The sequence below is a fragment of the Mastacembelus armatus genome, chromosome 8 (assembly GCF_900324485.2).
Source record: "Mastacembelus armatus chromosome 8, fMasArm1.2, whole genome shotgun sequence".
Classification (NCBI taxonomy): Eukaryota; Metazoa; Chordata; class Actinopteri; order Synbranchiformes; family Mastacembelidae; genus Mastacembelus; species Mastacembelus armatus.
Window position 1 is genome coordinate 1931417 of NC_046640.1, and position 20831 is coordinate 1952247.

A 20831-nucleotide genomic window follows, 5' to 3' on the forward strand; every position below is an offset into this window, starting at 1 on the left:
CACTGTGCTCTTAGGAACCTTGAGTGCTGCAGAAATTCTTTTGTATCCTTGGCCAGATCTGTGCCTTGCCACGATTCTGTCTCTGAGCTCCTTGGGCAGTTCCTTCGACCTCATGATTCTCATTTGCTCTGACATGCACTGTAAACTGTAAGGTCTTATATAGACAGGTGTGTGTCTTTCCTAATCAAGTCCAATCAGTTTAATTAAACACAGCTGGACTCCAATGAAGGAGCAGAACCATCTCAAGGAGGATCAGAAGAAATGGACAGCATGTGAGTTAAATATGAGTGTCACTGCAAAGGGTCTGAATACTTATGACCATGTGATATTTCAGTTTTTCTTTTTTAATAAATTTGTAAAAATTTCTACATTTCTGTTTTTTCCTGTCAAGACGGGGTGCTGAGTGTACATTAATGAGAAATAAAATGAACTTTTTTGAGTTTGGCAAATGGCTGCAATGACACAAAGAGTGAAAAATTTAAAGGGGTCTGAATACTTTCCGTACCCACTGTATAGTCTTCTGCACTGACACTGTGTTAACGACCAAGACCAGAATGGTGTACCCAAATCAAAAACCATGGTTTGATAGGAATGTACACTCATTACTGAAAGTGAGGAACGCTGCCTACAGGTCAGGGGACAGGCTGGCTTACAGAAATGCTTGGAGAGATCTCAAGGAGGGCATTAAAGCAGCAAAACACAGATATCAGCAACGCATTGAGGGTCATTTTGAAGATAACAACCCCCGCAGTATGTGGAAAGGCATCAAAGCCCTAACGGACTATAAGAACAGCCCCTCGTTGTCCAGCCATGATGCCACACTTCCTGACACCCTGAACCAGTTCTTTGCGCGCTTTGATGGTCACTCCAACAGCATGGAAACCCAGACAGCACCATCACCAATAGAGGAGCCGGTACCTGTCTTCGAACGCCATCAGGTGAGATCCACGCTGAGGAGGATCAATGTCAACAAAGCAGACAAGGTCCCAGGCTGCACGCTGAAGTCATGTGCTGACCAACTGGTGGGGGTGTTCACCAACATCCTCAATCTGTCTCTGCAGCAGGCTGCAGTCCCAACATGCCTCAAATCAACTACCATTATTCCTGTGCCCAAAAAACAGTCAGTAAAATGTCTGAATGACTATCGCCCGGTCGCTCTGACACCAATTATCATGAAGTGCTTCGAGAGACTTGTTCTTTCACACATCAAAGCCAACATCCCTGCTGACCTGGACAGCCTACAGTTTGCTTACTGCAGGAACAGATCAACAGAGGATGCAGTCTCAATCACACTTCACACCAGCCTTACTCATCTGGAGCATCCCAATACATATGTTAGGATGCAAGTTGTAGACTTCAGCTCGGCATTTAACACCATTGTGCCATACAAACTTGTAAACAAGCTGAATGACCTGGGACTAACCACCACACTTTGCTCATGGATTCTGGATTTCCTCACTAACAGGTCACAGAAGGTCAGGGTGGGCAACCTTACATCATCTGTTTTCACTATTAACACAGGAGTACCGCAGGGCTGCATTCTTAGTCCAGCTCTTTTCACCCTATTCACAGACGACTGCAAACCCATCCACTCCTCTTTTAACACCATAGTGAAGTTTGCTGATGACACCACAATAGTGGGAAGGATATCAGACAACAACGAGTCTCACTACAGAGAGGACGTTCAACACCAAATCAAATGGTGTGTAAACAACAAAACACTGCCAAAACAAAGGAGATCGTTGTAGACTACAGGAGAGTCAAGAAAACAACACCACCACCCCTCCACATAAATGGTGAGGAAGTTGAGAGGGTGAATGACATCAAATTCCTGGGCCTACACATAACAAAAGATCTCACATGGACCATTAATACATCCCACTTAGTGAAGAAAGCACAACAGAGACTGTTCTTCCTAAGAAAACTCAAAAAAGCAAATGTGCCAACCCAGCTCTTAGTAAATTTTCACAGGAACACAATAGAGAGCATCCTCTGTCACTGCATCACAGTGTGGTACTCCAGCTGCACTGCAGAAAACCGTCGAGCTCTGACCCGGACCGTCAAAACTCCGTCTACAGAAGCGAGCTAGCAACATCATCAAGGACCCAACTCATCCAGGACACAGACTTTTTGTACCCCTCCCATCAGGGAAAAGATATAGGGCAATCAGAACCCGCACAAACAGACTAAAGAACAGCTTTTTCCCCAGAGCTGTAGCCTGTGTCACCCCCCCAACACACAATAGTTAACTCTCCCTCTCTCTCCTCTACCTCATGTCATGTCTGCTGCTAATGCACAAGTCATTTACTGGGCATTAATGTTTGCACTAAATTACCACACTGTAAATACTGTTATATTTATTATCTTAGACACTTTATGGGACATTCATGTTTGCACTCAACTACCACATTGTAGATACTGTTATATTATATTACACTGTTTGCACTCAACTACCACATTGTAAATACTGTATATTTCTATCCTTAAATTCTTTTTGTCTATTTACTATAATAAGTGCCTTTTTATTTTATTTTATATATTTTATACTTTTATTACGTTTACTATGTTTATTATGTTACTATGCTGCTTCTTGTTTTATTGCTGCTGGCCTCTGTGAGCTACCAAACAAATTTCACTGTATAACTACAATGACAATAAAGTCTCTTTATCTTATCTTACTCAAAATTTCTACAATTTGTGACTGTTGTATGCACATCATGAATTTGAACTCACTGGTGGACATGTGACTGGACTCTTACAGATCCCTGAAAAAGCAAATGTAGGCTTGACCGATTCAACATCTTTTGAGAAATTAAGCACCTACATAAAGCATATGTATATTCTATACACTATTTATTTCTTGAATCATGTATGCAATCCTGTTGCAGACCTGATGATCCCTCTTTCTCTGCAGGTCTGTGGTACCAGGGGACAGAGATGATGTCCATGCACAGTAAGTGTCTGATATGCCTTCTATGACCAATTTCCATGGTGTTAACTGTGATTATTATTAAAATTAACAGTAGTAGTAGCACTAGAAACAGCACTGTAATTAGATTTAGTACAGTATTACTATCAGTACTAATGGTAGTAACATTAATTTCAATGCAAGTAGTAGAAGCAGTAGCATTTCTAGTGGTAGTAAGAACAGCTGTAGGAGGAGTAGCATCAGAAGTGGCAGTATTATCACTATCAATAAAAGTTACAGTATAATTAGTAGTAGTTGCAGTACCAGACCTACAAGCAGTTCTAGAAGTGGAAGTATTTAGTACCACCAGCAGCAGTAGTATTGTGAGTCACACTGAAAGTAGCAAAAGTAACAGCAGTAGTGATAGTAATATCTGATGTCAGCCATGTGGTGTTGCATACAGTGAATGACACAGACAGTGTGGTGAAGGTGGCAGAGTGGCAGCAGACCTACTATGCCTCAGACTCAGGCATCCAATCAGGTGCCACCACTGTGCGGGACGATGAGAGCAACACCGAATACAGCAGCAGTAAGAAGTACACTGGCAGTACTGATATAAGTACTACCCCTGCTCCTGCTAATGCCACCACTGGAAGGGAAGGAGGAGGTGACACAGCAGCTGGTGGACTAGACAGCTGCTCAGGTGAGAATTTCTACCAAAAATTATTTGGTTTCAGTAATTCATGTGTTTTGGTTCTTTTGCTTTATTTCATTGTATTTCATTATCACTTTGCCTTTTAATCATGTCAGTCTTTCTGTCTATTCATCAGATGTGTAGTCTTCATTGCTGTGCATCTGTATAGCTCTATCACACATTTATGGTTCTTGTTTTTGCTAGAATAAATAAACTCATGTAGTAATTATGTAATATACTATGGTTACCCATTTGCTGGTCCAGTATTTGATGGTTAATAATTTTATAGTTTGTCCATTGATCTCATTAAATTTAACCACTGTTACCATAAAACTATTGATTAGCGCAACTTTAATGATATGCTAAAACAGTGGTCAGTATCTAATAGTGAAAATATAAAGGTTGTTATCTAGTAACACTAACAGGATTTGTTTTCCTCCTTTAGAAGAAACCATTTCCTGTCATTCATTCACAGTGTGAGATAATTCATCATAGTAATGAAGAAATTGTGCATTATCCATTATTCTGCTAAATTCTCCTCCAGAAAATAATTTCACAAAGAAGTGTTACCTTACAGACTTTAGTGTCACACCTGTGCTGTTAGCTAAATGTAGACAGTAATAAGTAGGTAAAGACAGGTTAATTAGGGGCAGTATAGGGGCAGTAAATCTCTTATGTGAAGTGGTACTTTTCTTCTCTCGTAAACTCTCATAGTCCACTCTACTGGGGCTCACAATCTATGTGCCCGCTCTCTGGAAAGTGGAGACGACAATCATGATGACCGTGGTTGTTGCGCTGAATTAGTAATTTGGTTGTTTTGTATTTTTGTCCGTAATGATTAGCTCTTGGTCTTCTAAAAGTGCTGACAACTTGTACTAAATATCCACGTTCTTAAAATTTGAATGTCTAATCAAATTATGAGATCTAATATAAATAACACCAAATTCGCTGTTGTTGGCACACTTTATAGACAAAAAATAATGCCTTCACAAAAAAGAAGACAGAGACAGAGAGAGAAAGAGTGAAGGGAGGCTGCTAAAGGCAGTTCAACATTGAAAACATGGATTCAGAGCTCCAGCAAGCCAGCAGGTAAATCATCATTTAGAATATTTAGCTGTTTGTCACACTTCTATGTAGTAAATCTTATATTTAAGTATATTTCCCATTATAATCACTTAGGCCTAGCTGATAGTAATCTATAACACATTATTATTTTATTAAAAACCATGTCAATAGTATGCCTATAAATAGTTAAAAAAGGTAATAATATTTTAAATGAACTTTATCATGTATAATAGTAAATTAAATGTGTAATACTTATATTTCCATTGAAGATGAGGCAGAAGCAGGCTCAGAGAGTGACGGAGAGCCCACTGAGCATCAGCTAAATCAGACAGGTACAGATAAGGCTGTTAATCTGGTAGGGATATGCTAGAGTTTGATATAAAGAAAGATAGCCATTCAATTATTTGAATGAAAAAGTAATTACAACAGCATCAATTGAATTAGCTCAAAGCCTTACAATTGTATTTACAATATGATTGAAAATTGTTTGTTATTCATTCTCTATATTAAGATGAAACTACCCCAGAGTCAACTCAGCAAAGTAAAGGTGATGGTCTTGGAACTGAGCCAGAGACAGAAAATGTTCAGATTGAGAAAGAAAGGCATTACAATGAGACAGAGAGGGAAGAGACAGAGGCAGAACAGGAAGATATGGAGAGTGAGGCACCCACCCACCTTGTGCCCCTTTTTTGGTTTGGGCCACTGCCCCTCAAAATGTCTGTGCATTAGGTTACATAGTCTGATGCAGTTGGTGGTGGCATGCACCTTTAACGTTGGTTTGTAGTCTGCTAGAAAATGCTAAAGAAGGAGTTTCTTGTGAAGAGGAACAAGAGTGGCTAAACAGAACACCTTTTGATTTGGAGCAGTGAGCGGTCAATAACAGCAAGTCTTTTGTAGTAGTAGCCTACAGGTCTGTCATCATCTGTCAGCAAGCAATAGCATAAGCTAACGCTAGGCTAGGCTAGCTAGACCCCCAGTCCCCCACTTCATGGGTGCCACCCATGCATAACTAAATGCCCCACCTGGCCACCCCAACTGCATGACTGAAAGTATTTTACTGATATTTTACTATACGGTATGTGTTTTAATTTTAATCCAAATTACTTATTGATGTTCAAAGCCAGAGTAATGTCACCCCAGCAAACTAAACACAATAATCTGTTTCCAGACACAAGCTGCTAAAGGTGGGCTGGGAGGAGTATTAATATTTTATAGCTTTCACATAAAGCTATACTAGGACATGTTCTGTTAATCCAGGTTTTTGTTGTAGATTAACATTCATTATTAAGCATAATAAACATCACCTTATTAAACATACAACAGCTTGCACACTTTCTTACAATGGCAATGTAATACATCAGTAGTGCTGTAGAGTAAGTAATTTTGAAGGTTAATGGCAACAAGGCCGGAATTAAAGTGCTTCAATTTATTTATGCTTTTAGAGGTCAAATCAAATAACATTGGTTGCACTACATGAATTAGGTTAGTTGGATTTAAAATTACATATAGAGTTAATTCAATAATGCCAAAATGGGGATAACGTATTAGTCATGCAAATTGTTTCTTCAACTTTTTTTAGGTAGAGCCAGCAAGTTATGTTTTTAGTAAATGAGATGCAGTTGGGTGAAAGAGCTCCTACTGCATTGAGACTATAGAGACTAAGACCTTTGATAAGAGCACTTGTAGACTAAGAAATGGACTCTGTCTTTGTAGTTACATAACATGACTGCCTGAGCTAAGGTCACCTGTGTTGACATCTTTAAGTCCGTGTGTGAATTCAATAAATAACAAAGATCCAAAGTATCCCTGACTTACAATATTATCAAAGGGGTGTGACAAACACTGTAAAGTCAACATACTGCAATGTAGATTACAATATAGTATTTCTCAAGGGCCATATTTTAAAGAACTGAAATGCAGAAAAACAGCTCAAGACGTGTCTTTTTGGTGACATTACATTATAGAGAGTATGGTGCCTGGTTTTGATTTGTATAAGTAGTAAATATAAGAACTGGTCTCTAATAAACATTAAAGCTGTTACTTGATATGAGACAAGCAGTATAACAGCCACTATGTGTCTGAAAACATATAATTCAAAAATGTGAAACATAAAAAACATTTCAAACTAAACACTTTTCCAATCTCTAATCGTCCACTTATAGCAGCAAGGAAAATGAAAATATCTGAAAGTAAAATTACAATAGCACCATGTTACCTCATTCAAGTAATCTCTAGCCCTAATGTAGAACAATGCATGATACATTTAACAGTACTAATTTCATTGCTATTGCTTTACAGACCTTTTCTTACTATACCTACTTTTGGCTAAATCCATCAAGTATATGTAGCGAAATTAAATATATACATGTCTTGAACATGAAGATTTATTATGTCTGGTTTATGAATTATGAATATCATGAACCATCTTAATAATTTGGGGCACCAGCTCCTTTAACAGCAGATCAGTCAATTAATGAGTAATAGAGTTGACAAGATATCCAGTCTACATACTGAGGGAAAGTTCTCCTGATTCTCCCCAGAGAAACTCGATGAATTAACGAATAAAACATTGTAATAGTCTAACAGTAGGTTGTTTGCAGTGGTGGAAAAGAAATCTTGAAATTAATTTATGTCCTGTGTTTGAGTCTGAGGTCTAAACATAGTTTAGGAGGAAACTCTTAAGTAACTGTGGATACAAATTGAGAATAACTGTGAGACAACCAGCACAGCCACAGGGTAGGCTGGGCACACACTAGACCAGGGGTTGGTAACCTAAGGCACACACAATTGGCGCGCTGAGAGAAAACCCACGGCACGCCAAGCACATTTGACCAGACGTACTCTTTTCACGGAAATGTCCTCTTTTGGGGGCCAGACGGAATTTCTAAATCACCCCAAAATGTCTGGGATTTTAATTCTAACACAGTCAGGCCGCATTTGTTATGTGCTGTTACCAGGCAAATGATGTTTATCGTTAAGATCTGCCGTCTTGGACGCAATCTCTCGGTCTTGTTGAATCCTCTAGTGTGTGTGTAAGTAAGATTGTAATATTAAAAATCGAAACTGTCCTTATGTCTATGGTCTACCACTTTCTTAAAATAATTTAAGATTTTAAAATTGTCTAGTGTATGCCCAGCCTTACTTGCTTGTCCTTGGGTTTACTGAGGCTCGGCTGTAGGCTGGTCTGACTGCAGTCTGCTGGCGGGTTTCCAGGAGAAACGTAGGTGTTCCCGAAGTCCTGGGCTGCATGCCTGGAGTTTGTTCGTTGCCTTTCTTTGCTCTCCTACCGACCGCTGCAATGGTTGTCTCTCATGGAGTTGGTTAATTTGAGTTGGTCAGGTGCAGGACAGCCACACGCAGAGAGAATGTCTTTCTTTCTCCCCTCTGCATGGGCAGTAAAAGCAGTCTCTACTTCATCTTCTCCTCAGATAGAGAGAGAGGGCACCCGAGGAGTCTGCAGATCTCTGGAAATCTGCAAAACTGCCTGAATCTGTCTGGAACTCTGTTCATAGTTCTGTTCAGGAATTCTCTTCAGCCATTCTGTTCTCTTCTTTTAAGTTCAGTTCAGTTCTTCTTTTGAATCCTTTCTGGTGATCTGTGAATCAAGAGATTAACATTAAGCGTTTTAGTTTTAAGAATGTTTTTCTAAGATGGGAACAATAATTTCTTTTTCCACCCAGCAAAGTTCAAACACATGACAAACTTAGTAACTAATCATAGTCAATAGTTCAGCAACAACATATATGAAAATCAGTAAAATTTCACATAGTTATATGGATTAACCACAAGCATGAATGACAGATAAACAATAGCACAGCTTCGGGGGGCCGCTGGTGGTGTAGTGATAGCGCGCCCGTCCATATACGCAGGGGACGCCGATTCGACTCCTGAGCTGGCCGTTATACAACCTGCATGTCTTCCCTCACTCTCTCCCCTAATTTCCTGTCTCTCCACTGTCCAGTCAAAATAAAGGCAAAAACTGCCCAAAAAAATAATAATAATAATAAAAAAAAAAAAACAATAGCACAGCTTCTATATCACACCGAAGTCTCACAGCAATGCTTGTATTAGTGTGGTCACACGTTACATATTTAGCAAAGCACAAATATAATGAGTCTTGACAGTACAGTACTTGATGTGAATATATTCTGCTGCTTTAGGTCTGCTACACATATTACACTTTTTTCGACAAAAATTCTGACCTGAACTCAGAAAAAGTGCTGTAATTGGAGGCCAGTTCAAGTGCCCAAGAACATGTGTGAGCCACTGGTTGCCTAATGAAGTCAGACATATTTGTAAAAGAAACCGTCTTTGATAGCAGTACGTCAGGAACAGCTCAAGCTCTTGCTGATCTATTTCAATGACAAATCTCAGAAGATGAAGAGAGGTTGTCCTCTCGGCTGAGGACATTGCATTTGGGAACTTGATACGTTTTGTAAGGTTTCTTGCATTTGGATGAAGTTTAGCAAATATCTTTTCCAGTGATTCACTATTCAAGGTTTCAGTTTCTGCAATACTTCTGAAGATTGGCTTCTAACACTTTATTATGTAAGCTGGTTCTTGTACCTTATGTGCAATTTCCTCCAACAGTTTCATCAAGTTATGCTCTGTGAGTAGAGATGTGCAGTTATGATTCCTCAGAATGGTAATGAGTTCATCAATATCAGCCCTGTTAAACTTTTTCATTCCCTCAGAAAGGGCATCCTTTTCAGTGGGACTAATGTAATTGAAAAAAGCTTCCATTAAATTGGCTGTGCTAGTGAAGGTAAGGAGAAGGCTTCAAAAAGAAATGGTGGAGTCAACGGAATAGGCAAATACTTAAATCTATGCCAACCAAATGCCTCAATGTGTGCCACAGCTTTCCATTCCCTTTCCTGATAGGCATAATGCAAGGTGGGGATTTTGTATGTCATTCCATAGGTTCTTGATAGACAGTCCATAACAAGTCCATTCCCAACCCTATTCTCCAACTCACCATTTTCCAGTGTACAATTAAATGTTATGTTGACATTAAGTATGTAATTTTCTGCATTTTCTGGTAATGGTCTGCTTCTCTGATACATTTTCTGGATTGTCATAGTATGCTGTGCGTGAACTGGTTTCAGATGAGTGATTTGAACTGGTTTCCTGACTCATGAACTCATGGTCTGTGGTCTGAATTTCAGCTGTAGTTTCTGATTCACTTTGTATGGATAAACTGGTGGAACTCCATCATTCTGTCATGTACTGAGAATTGTCAGGTGACACATTCTCATTTATTCTACAGTCTGTGACAATGGGAAGAAAGTTCATCTGTTGTGGAATAGATTCATTAACATGGTTTTCTATTTCTTCCATCACCACAACATTATCTGTTTGCAGGTGGTCAAAAGATTGGAGGGGTTGATAAATCAATGTATCACAAAAAATATCTAAGGAATTATTCCCACCATACACACATAATGCAACACATAACACATAACATATAAAAAGTAAAGTCAAAATCAGCAATATTTCCTTTTGTAAACTTTCCGTTAGGAAAAAATATCTTATTTCCATCTTCTAGAATTTTCACAGTATCAGCTTTCCTGACAGTGTATTCTATTGTGCCCCCACCAGTTGGTCGGCTAAAAGTTGCTTGAAACATCCATTGTAGTAATTCATCCAACCCATTACAATCTTTCTAGTTTTTTGCTCAGCATTCTTGTTGCCTAAACCAAGTCCTTTGCCAGAATGGTGCTGAGCACTTGGCGAGACCTTGCAAGCTGCTCTTGCAATTTGGTGTATATGTTATATGATCACTTTTGAGTGAATATCATCTTAATGATCACATTTTTCTCCTACAAGAGACAACACCATCAACAGTCCATTTGACTAACAGAGAAATCAAATTCCATAGTAAATGCTTTTCACTAATTACTTTACACAGGGAGTTAAAGAGGTCCTATTGTACACATTTTTGGGAATAAAAATAGGCCCTGGGTGTCCCCAAAACATGCCTGTAAATATTCATGATGAAATGCCTTTCATATGATAGTTTCTGGCAGGTCTGAAAATGTGTTGGACATGCCTCTTGCAGGAAGTGTCTGCTATGTAGGTCCAGCATCCTTATTGTTTAGCTATATCTAGCAAAGCTGAATGAATAAGATGGGGTGCTTCACACACTAAGTACTAATACATAATATACTGTATCTTAACTGCATTTATACATGATTAATCTGCCACTGGTTAAATGTGATAAAAATTCAAATAGTTTTTACAGTGTAACATTCTTCACTCACACCAACATGGGAAACAACATAGATATAAAAATATACATTTTGTAGAAGTTTTCTAACTAATTTCTAACGAATTCTGCCTAATTCAGCCACTTAATACCAAATAGTGGTTATGTGTATCTTTTAGAAGATGCTACAGGTATCTAGCCTGCAGAAGCCTTGTGAGCTGGTCCTGGATTTTGACCACTGGTTGATTGAATCTAGACACATCTTTGTCTGGCTGGTCAGTCTGCACAGAGGGTGGTGGGACAGGTATCTTCAGGATGTTCTCCAAATACGTTGCCAAATCTACCAACACTTCCTGATTATTTGATGTTTTTGCCTTATGGGACTGAAAAAACTGTCAACTACCATTTTTTGTTTATTAATTTTTAATAATAGTACATTTTTCTGGCATGTTTACTCAAATGATGTCCAATAGCCTTGAGTATCTCAAGTCTGTTGATGTTGTTGAGCTTTCATGGCTGCAGCTATCAATTATTTTTGACTCCAAAGTCAAAATGGAGTCGAAGTGCCGTTGTGGTATGCCAGTTCTACTTTACAATACACACATTGCACTATGTTGTCATCTTTTTTTAAGTTTGAAATGATCCCAAACTTTGGACATTTTCTGCCTTTTACGGATGGTTTCGCTCTCTGCCATAGTGCCAACTTTTGATACTGAAACGCTGTCCATGTGGAACAATGACCTCTAGGCAGAGCAGGTTCGATAACACAAGTGATAATAATTAAATGAATCCTCAAGTCAAAGTATTTGCTTTGAGGATTTTGAGGATTCGCTGCAGCTTTAGGCTGACATGCCTCTGCAACATTGCGTCGTGGTTGGGGACAGTACCGGCTGGGGTGGTGGTCCCTCTTTTTAAGAAGGGGGGGCAGAGGGTGTGTTCCAACCATAGGGTGATCACACTCCTCAGCCTACCTGGGACGGTCTATGCCAGGGTGCTGGAGAGGAGAATCCGGCCGATGGTAGAACCTCGGATCCAGGAGGAACAATGCGGTTTTCATCTCAGTTGTGGAACTGGTTTGCCCAACCAGTTCACATCTGCTTTGTGGACTTTGAGAAGGCATTCGGCCGCTCCCTTGTGACATCCTGTGGGAGGTGCTCCAGGAGCATGAGGTCTGGGGCCCTTTGCTAAGGGCTATCTGGTCTCTGTACAACTGGAGCAGGAGCTTGGTTCTCATTGCCGGCAGTAATTCAGACCTGTTTCCAGTGTATGTTGCATTATTTTTATGGACAGAATTTCTAGGCACAGCCAGGGGCTGGAGAGAATCCAGTTCGGGGACCACAGGATTCCAACTCTGCTTTTTGCAGATGATGGCTCCATCAAGCCAGGACCTTCAGCATGCACTTGGGCGGTGCATCGGCAGCAGCAATGCAGTCAATTGTGGTGGAAATTTCTTTAAGTTTGAGAGTTGCTAATTCTCAGAAAACAACCACAAGTGTGATGAATCATCTCAGGTTTAATCACGGGCCCGGAGAGGACGTCCTTGCAGAAGTCCTCTGACGTCTGTGTTACAAGACCAGTTTATATACACTTTGACAAGAAAGGGGTGGACTAATCTTGAACAGACTCCACATGTTTGTTCAGGTACTATCTTCAGTCTTCTTACCATCAAAGAAACAAATTGTTGACAGTTATTTACAACCTTCTACCCTAAAACACTAACCAATAAACAGACAGAACCACATACCATGAAAGGGTCAAGCAAACATTCAACCCCCACATTGGTTTAAGTCGGTGACCATTTGCTCTGTTGTAAAATCCTCACACAATATACCGGTATGTTGTGGTGAAGAAGGAGCTGAGCCAAAAGGCGAAGCTCTTGATTTACTGGTCAATCTACATTCCTACTATCACCTATGGTCAGGAGCTTTTGGTCATGACCAAAAGCACAAGATCTTGGATACAAGTGGCTGAAATGAGCTTTCTTCACAGGGTGGCTGGGGGCTCCTTTTGAGATAGGGTGATCTGGGCATCTGGTTTGGATGCCTCTGGGCATGTCCCACAAGAAGGAGGCCCTGGGGAAGACCCAGGACACGCTGGAGGGTTTATGTCTCTCGGCTGGCCTGAGAGGAGGAAGTGACCAGGGTGAAGGAAGTCTAGGCATCCCTGCTTAGGCTATTGCCCACATGACCCAGCCCCGGATAAGCGGAAGAAAATTGATGCAAATAAAATACCTGCAAATGTTGCAATTTTTTTAAAACAATAAATGCTTGTTGTTTGGCAATGCACTGCCCCTTTCTTGCCTTGGGAAGTGTGGTCTGCTGTCCGAGGCATCTAGTTCATCTCTGAGATTACTTCTAACTAGGGCTGAGTAATATATGAAAAAAAATACTGTGATAAGATTTTTTTCCTATCAGTCAAAATTGATATTACGATATAAACCAAAGCACTATTTCGATCAAAGGTTCCTTTTTTATTCCCAAGTGACTTGTAAAGATATGTTTATTTTGATTTAAATATTTATTTTCTTCGCTGTAAAATGTGAAATATGACTCCCCTCTCCCTCTAGCGTCGAGCGCTGTTTGCCCAGTGTTGTCAAGGCAACATTTACAGTAAGGAGGGGCTGCGTTAAAGCCCACTGTTGCATCATCAGGCACGACTTGCCATATATTGTTGCAAAGGTCTCATCATTGGCTACAAGATGGGTCAGTCAACATTTACGAACAATTTGACTGGCTAATTCTCCTGTCAATCGAAGTTAGACTATGCCCCCTGACTGGGATTTTCTCTGAGGATGTGAATTCTATTAGTTTTACCTTTAGTGACGCTGTGAAACATAGCAATTGAGGCCTCATGTGATTCACAGAAGCTTGCTATGTCAAACTTTATTGAATAAACGGACAAATCAGCCGTAAAACGAAGCGGTTTACGGGTTTTTATGAGGAGGACGATGGATTTACGGATTTACTGTATTACTGTATTACAGTCAATATTACAGTCTTTTGGACTAAAACATGGGTGCACTTTGTTCTATGGATAGTGATGGGCAAGTGAAGCCTCATGAAGCACTGAGGCTTTCCTGACAATTGTGCCGAAAAAGATTCAAAGCTTCGAGACTTCAGTGACGGTGACATCTGGTGGACAACTGAAGCCATAGCAACCTCTAAAGAGCACGAATGAAGCACTGGCACTGTTTCAATCCCATGACAACAATAAAAGTTCAGACCTCTTGAAATCAAAATGATCCTAAACTTTAGAACATCGATTATTGGTGGGACTCGCCATGAAACTTGCCAAAATACTCTCACTCTCACTCTCCAAATCCTGAAGCAGAATGATGCGTGTTATATAGCTGGTATGGCACCAAACCACAAATCTGTCAAACCTGTCAAGCTGTCATTGCCTCAGAATGCATTGAAACGCCATGAGCCCATGACACACACTGAAAGACTGTGAGCCAATGAAAAGCTTTGAAACATTTTGAAGCAATGAAGCGCGAAGCGAAACAGTGATGACGACACTGGTGTTTTGATACAAGCCTCGACACAGTGTTTCGAATCACTCCGCTTCAGGAAGAGTGACATAAGCTCCGAAGCCTCGGTATCATTTGCCCATCTCTATCTATGGATTCTAACGAACAAAACGATATGCGACACTCCATATTTGAGTACACATATGAACTAACGCGACAGAAAGGTAAGGAGCAGCGTATTGTACTGTATTTGTACTTTTGTTAAATATTAAGAAACTGTAGTCGCTGTGATTATTCAATCCAAAATTGCTTTATGTCATTTGAATCGTGAGACTTTAAGGTTTTATTAGACATAAAATTTTTTAGACTGTATACACATTTTCCGACGATCTTTTTGTGACATATCTAGACATACAAATATCGGCTCGGCTACGTCTAAGGCTTTCAGGTTTTACAGAAGAACAGAAACTAAATTCTTCGGTCACTTCTTCAAATTCTTCAACTAAATAAATTAGGTCTGTTGCACGGCAAGTGTCACTCTTCATTACCTTGGGTCTGGAACTAAAATCTATTATTAGAGAATTTAGACTATGATTAGTATAATTGGAAACGCGAAGCAACTTATATATGTTTTTCAACTTATATGTTTTTTTTTTCCTGTTAAACTGTTTTTGTCAAAAACAACTAATTCCAGTGCAATTTATAGTCCAGAACACATGATTTTCCTCACTACTGAAGTCCTCACACACTTGCTCTCAAAAATGCTTTAATCTTTTGAGCCCTGGTCTGTGTCTATTTGGGTGTTTTCATCGTTATCGCCAACGCTCGAGTTGTTGTCAAAATTTTATGTTCATCTTCTTTAATCAGGCTCCACTCCTGATGTACTGGCTTACACAGCGATAGCAGCCCAAACATTAACACATGAGCTGCTGCTGGCTGCTCCTCCACACTCTGTGCTGTGTGCGTCAACCTAACTCACACGCTCTAACTCTTTTTCAGCCACATGATTGGTTCAGCTTAGCACTGTTTTCATTATCACTGGCTGTTCGTGCGTTTTGTCAAAACAATGACAAAATGAGTTCTTAGAGCAAGGTTATATCACAAATGGGTGGTAACTGTAAACTCTAAACTTATGCCTCACTACTCATTTTTATATTTCTGCTGTGTGACTGGCTGGAAGACGTGCCCATATCGAATAAAAAAATCACACACAAAAAAAACTCTTATCATCAAGCTCAACCTTAATCTTATTGCGATGCAACATAAAATTCAATATTTGGCACAGCCCTACTTCCAACTTCTTCATAATTTCTAGGATGAATTGAACTGGATACTGGAACTGATTATTTTTATATTAAACCCATTACAATTGTCTATAAAACATTCACCTCCAAAAGTGCAATCCTATAGCAGGAATAATATATGTAAAATTATTTCTTGTTACAACACTTATAATAATAAGAACAAGAATTACACTGAATGACATTAATAGAATTACATCTTAACACCCTGTTAAGCTTCATAAGTATTTTTCCATAACCTGTTGTGAAACATACCTTTCCCCATGTGTGAAACATCATGGAAATGTGTGATCTGAAATTTCTGAATTTGGGGATGAAATTCAGTCTCTATGCAATGCAGTCACTCCGCATGTGTAAAACATGAGGACATTTACTTATAATGTGAATAAAATGTGTGTGTAGTAGAGGTCGACCGATATTTGCTGTTTTTAGACAATTGGCTATCAGCTGGCACTGGAGTGTTCAGGCCGATATTTGTTCAGGCAGTTGTGCGGGCAGCCCATTTTTACAGACACACTGATGGACCCCAGCAGCACAGAGCTGCTAGCCACATTGTTCCTAACTTAGCAACATTATCGCTATATTTTGTGAGTATTCAGACCCTTCTAGCAACTCTTTTTTCAAAAAAGTAACTAGCAACAAATCTAATGACTTTTCTGGTGTTATTGGAGACTTTTGGAGACTGATGTGGAAGCACATATCGTTCTTACTTTCCTCAACGAGCAGTGGGTGCTGCCGTGGGCCCCTCTCCCATCCCAAGGAACACCCAGGCACACAGCAGATAGTGCCTCCCAGCCGCAGTCAGAACAGGAGATGTTCACTCCTCCGCGTCCAGAGTCCAGACTGCAAATCATGCATGTGCAAAGACGGTCATTTTCTCACCCCTGAAATTCTGTTTTTGATCCATTTAGATTGTTAATGTAAATTGTATACAAAAAAGTTAAAAATATTATGATAAAAAATGTGCATGTTTTACTGTGACTTGTAGGCTCCTAATTGGACCTTAAAAAGTAGAAAACCAAACCAGACTTCAGAAAACTAAACTAAAAAACTAAAAAATATAAATTATAATTAAAAAAGAATAACTCTGTCAGAATGTCCCTCCAACTCCCCTGAGTGTTAGGTCCTTTTGCACTGAAAAGCATTGCTTATCGGCCATCGGCTGAACTGGATTTTGAAAATCAGCATCGGCCATAGAAAAACCCATATCGATCGACCTTTCGTGGGTAGTAGTTATTTTATTGTGGGATTCACAAAAAATACGTTATATATCATGACAGATTTTTAATCAAATACAGAGAAAAATATAAATATTAGCTGGAGAGTATGAGGACAAAGTATAGCAGAAGAGTTGTTTGATCTGTCACAAAAACTTTAAACAAAAATCTTTAAATGAAATGAGGTCTGCATCATCATGATCTGCATCAAAAGAACAGGTAAAGGTTCAAATATCCAATGTGTTTGTGCACTACCTGTGTACACAAGCACACCATGAAACAACTAGCTTCACATTGTGTCTGATGGTAAGTCACACATCCAAACAGGATTCTGCTTTGCTGTTTACAGTGAAAGACTCCTGGGGTCTGTTCTTCGTACGTCGCTTACTACATCCAAGATCAAGACACATCCAAGATGATATGATCCAGCTAATCATTATCTGGCTAATTTGGTTCTTCGAACACACCTGTTTAGTATGGTTGGATTGAGTTATCTGAGATCTGTGCGTTCATGCGCTGGTTTAAAAAGGGCTATGTATCGATAGTAAAAACACTGATCAGCAACGCTGCTATTGGTTGCCCACAATGGCCAAAGAGCGTGCAAACTTTTTCTTAGCAACAAAACAAGAACTCTTAATGGAGGGCTATGGCGAGTTCCAAAATGTAATAAAAACATCAGGGAACACCTCAAAGGCTGCAAAAGCCAGGGGAGAGGATTGGCAAAAAGTTGCAGACAAATTAAATGCGCAAGAAGTGATGGTGTTTAATCTTTTATATTAGAGCCACCACAGGACCCACTAAAACCTGGGAACAAGTAAAAATAATTACATATACTGTTTTTTACTCTTTTTTAAAAGACTGTGAAATGATGTGCTTGTTTGTTTATTTCAGCAACTAGGAAAAAGGGGGTTTGTGGCCCAGGGTTGGGGTCAGGGAATGGGGTCATAAATTACTGCCTACAGGCATAGATAGCCCCCGTTGATAGATAGCCAACTGGTAAAATGCAGTTGTGTTAGGCCCAGAATAAGTGTGTGTAAAATGGTGAGTGTGACATTAATATTTTTCTTACCACATTCAAATATTGTGCATAAACGTGACACTGAAAATTCTTGAGTCATGTACAGATCCTGGCCATTTGGCTTCCACATTTGTGATATGGCACATAGTCACACACCATCTAAGACATTTTAGTCAATCAACTGCATACTTATGGAATCCATTCTTATATATATTAGCAATCTAAAATATTAAGAATTGTAATAGTAACTCATCTGCACATTTATACTGTGAAACCCCCTTTCGGCTTACAAAATCCCCTTCATTGGGGTCTGGTGTGGCCTTGATATGAATGTTTGTGCAGTCTATGGCACCAATCACATTAGGAAAACCTGGGGGACAGTCAGTTCATATTTACTGGCGTGGTCTCAGTCTCATGATTTTCATTAACAAGTAGAATGTACCTGCAATGGCGAAAAAGCTCTGTTTTACAACTTGGGGTCTTAAGTGGCTTGTAAAGACCACAAAAATCCCTAAAAACTGCTTGTGGGCCAAGTAAACGTTGCGAATGGCACGGCAGACATCACTTTTGGCCAAGTCCTCCACGTCTCCAATAGTGTAAAGGAAAGTGCCATTTGCATAGAATCTCAAAGCGATGTACACAGTTTCTGCTGTTGTTAAAGCCCTAGTCGAACGTTTAATATGAGGTTCTAACAAATTAATTGTTGGGATTGCTGTGTAAACAGCAAGCCCAAGATATGTTCTTCGTTTTTTTCTCTTTATTATTCTTTTCCCGCCGTTTTTCGGTCGCTATCTAGTCCTACACCATTCGACGTAGAAACGCCATTCAAACAACTTCGCGTTCAGCTCGACGAGGGGGGGGGGGTTGCTTGTACTTTTTTTGGCAATATATTTTATATTTTACGAGATATTCCAGGTTTTGTCGAAAATTTTTCCCATAGAAATGAATGGGGTAAATGTTCAAATCCTCTTCAACTTTGTCCTCTTTCAACTTTACCCGTGTCAGCTGTCACTGATGACATCTTGCACTCTAGCTTTTGCTCTTCAGCTTTTTTCAACATTTTTGTCTCTGTTCTTCTGTTCTTGTGTCAACTTTCAGCTATATAAACAATTTATATATCAAAGTAGTCGAGATTTTTGTCTTATTTCAGGTAATGCTGTTCTCATTTTGATAGAACTTATGGTTTTTCTGCCAGGTGGCCAAACCAACAGAGAGTGACTGCTCAGTCTCTCATTCACTCCTATTATAAAAGAGCTCCAGGAGTTCTGGTGAAAAACACAAAAGAAGGCTGTTTCTAACTCACCATCAATCCTTCATTTTTTGGAATATCTTCATAAAACGTGGATCAGTCTTTTTGTTGAAGCCTCCTGGCACTGTTAGTGAAAGAATTATTATGATAGGTCTTATAGTTTTTCTGTAGTACTCCATTTTGTGAGGTGACGTTTTCTCAGCTTCTCTATTCTGCGTGTGTGCTGTGCTGTGTCACTCCCCCGCCAACTCTGGGCTTAGGTCACCATAGCAACAGCTCACAACGCAATAGCAGAGATCAAAGCTGTCTGTGGTTGGTAATTAAGAATGACTGGCTGCCTAATGTCCACTGCTGTTACACATGGGGACCATTCTCAGTTATTTACAGCAAGTGACTCTGTAAGCCATGGTATCGTCTCCCAGCAGGCCATGTTCGGACTTTCACAATAAAATTCTACAGTCATTAATAGGAAGATATTACATATTTGTAAAGTATGGTGAATATTCAAAATAAAGACCAAATTCTTGTATAAGGTCCCATGAGTCTCCCGTAACAGTTTGTCCTTTCAAAATAAAAGCCCTGAAATAGCATTTTCTCAACAGAAAAGCCATGAAACAGCAACTCAATATTAAAACGAATGTTGGCTATTGGTATACGGCTTCAGGCACCAAGTGAGGCCATTTTCAATGTCAGCCATGGTTTCTGACATGGTCAGACTTTCACAATAAAAGTCTACAGTTATTTATGGGAAGATATTACATTTTTTTTAAAGTACAAGGAATATTGAACATAAACTCCCATGAGTCTCCTGCAGCATTTTGTCCTTTCAAAATAAAAGCCTTTTTATAGCATTTTCTCAAAATAAAAGCCCTGAAAGAGCAACATGATCTTAAAATGGTCGTATACATCTTCAGGCACCAATTGGGGTCATTTTTAATGTCAGCCATGGTGTCCGCTCCCAGGACATGGTCAGACTTTCACAGTAAAAGTCTACAGTTATTTATAAGAAGATATTACATTTTTGTAAAGTATATGGAATATTCAAAATACAGTACAGATTTTAGTATAAGGTCCCCGTGAGTCTTCTGTAGATCTTTGTCCTTTCAAAATAAGAGCCTTTTTATAGCATTTTCTCAAAATTAAAGCCCCCTTGCTACAATTCATAGCTCTCGATTATTCCAACTGCGTCATGCGATTCAAAACGTGCTTCAGCTGTTTAGCTGTTTAGCGACACGGTTTGCCTCGAGCTTTTTTGCAGCGATCAGCAATCCCAACACAATTTCTTCAGAAATTGCATTGTCTAGTTATGTAAATGAAAAACTAGATCTTTCAAAAAGTTCACTATCGCACTGGGCTAATGGATCCTGTCTATCTCGCAAAACATGATTAATTCTAAAAGCTCTGTAAATTATCCTTGCACCTTCTGCAACAGATTGCTCTCGTATAAACGCGCAAGACATGGTTGCAACACACTTCACTTCTCGTATCACCTCTGCTTATAAAGCCAGGAGCTAATCCTGTTTACATGAAACAAGCTCAGATCAATCATGAATTAGAATAGAAAACAAGCTGATCCAACATGAATAGGAAACCGCATGAACAATTAACCATACTTGGATGGAATAGAAAGAGAGTACAACAATGGGAAATGATTTCATTCTGTGATTTTTCCATCCGGAAAAATAAACACACATCCATCCACACA

At 39.5% G+C, this 20831-nt stretch overlaps 1 protein-coding gene across 1 annotated transcript in view; it reads left to right on the forward strand.

Annotated features, from left to right (window-relative positions):
• The window catches only part of LOC113140790 (junction plakoglobin-like), a 233732-nt gene that overhangs the window by 86304 nt on the left and 126597 nt on the right, over positions 1 to 20831 (forward strand). The window contains exons 2-3 of the mRNA XM_026324791.1: positions 2915 to 2953; positions 3372 to 3611. Of these exons, the coding sequence (XP_026180576.1) occupies positions 2938 to 2953; positions 3372 to 3611 (256 nt within the window). The 5' untranslated portion in view covers positions 2915 to 2937. The remainder of the gene's footprint in view (positions 1 to 2914; positions 2954 to 3371; positions 3612 to 20831) is intronic.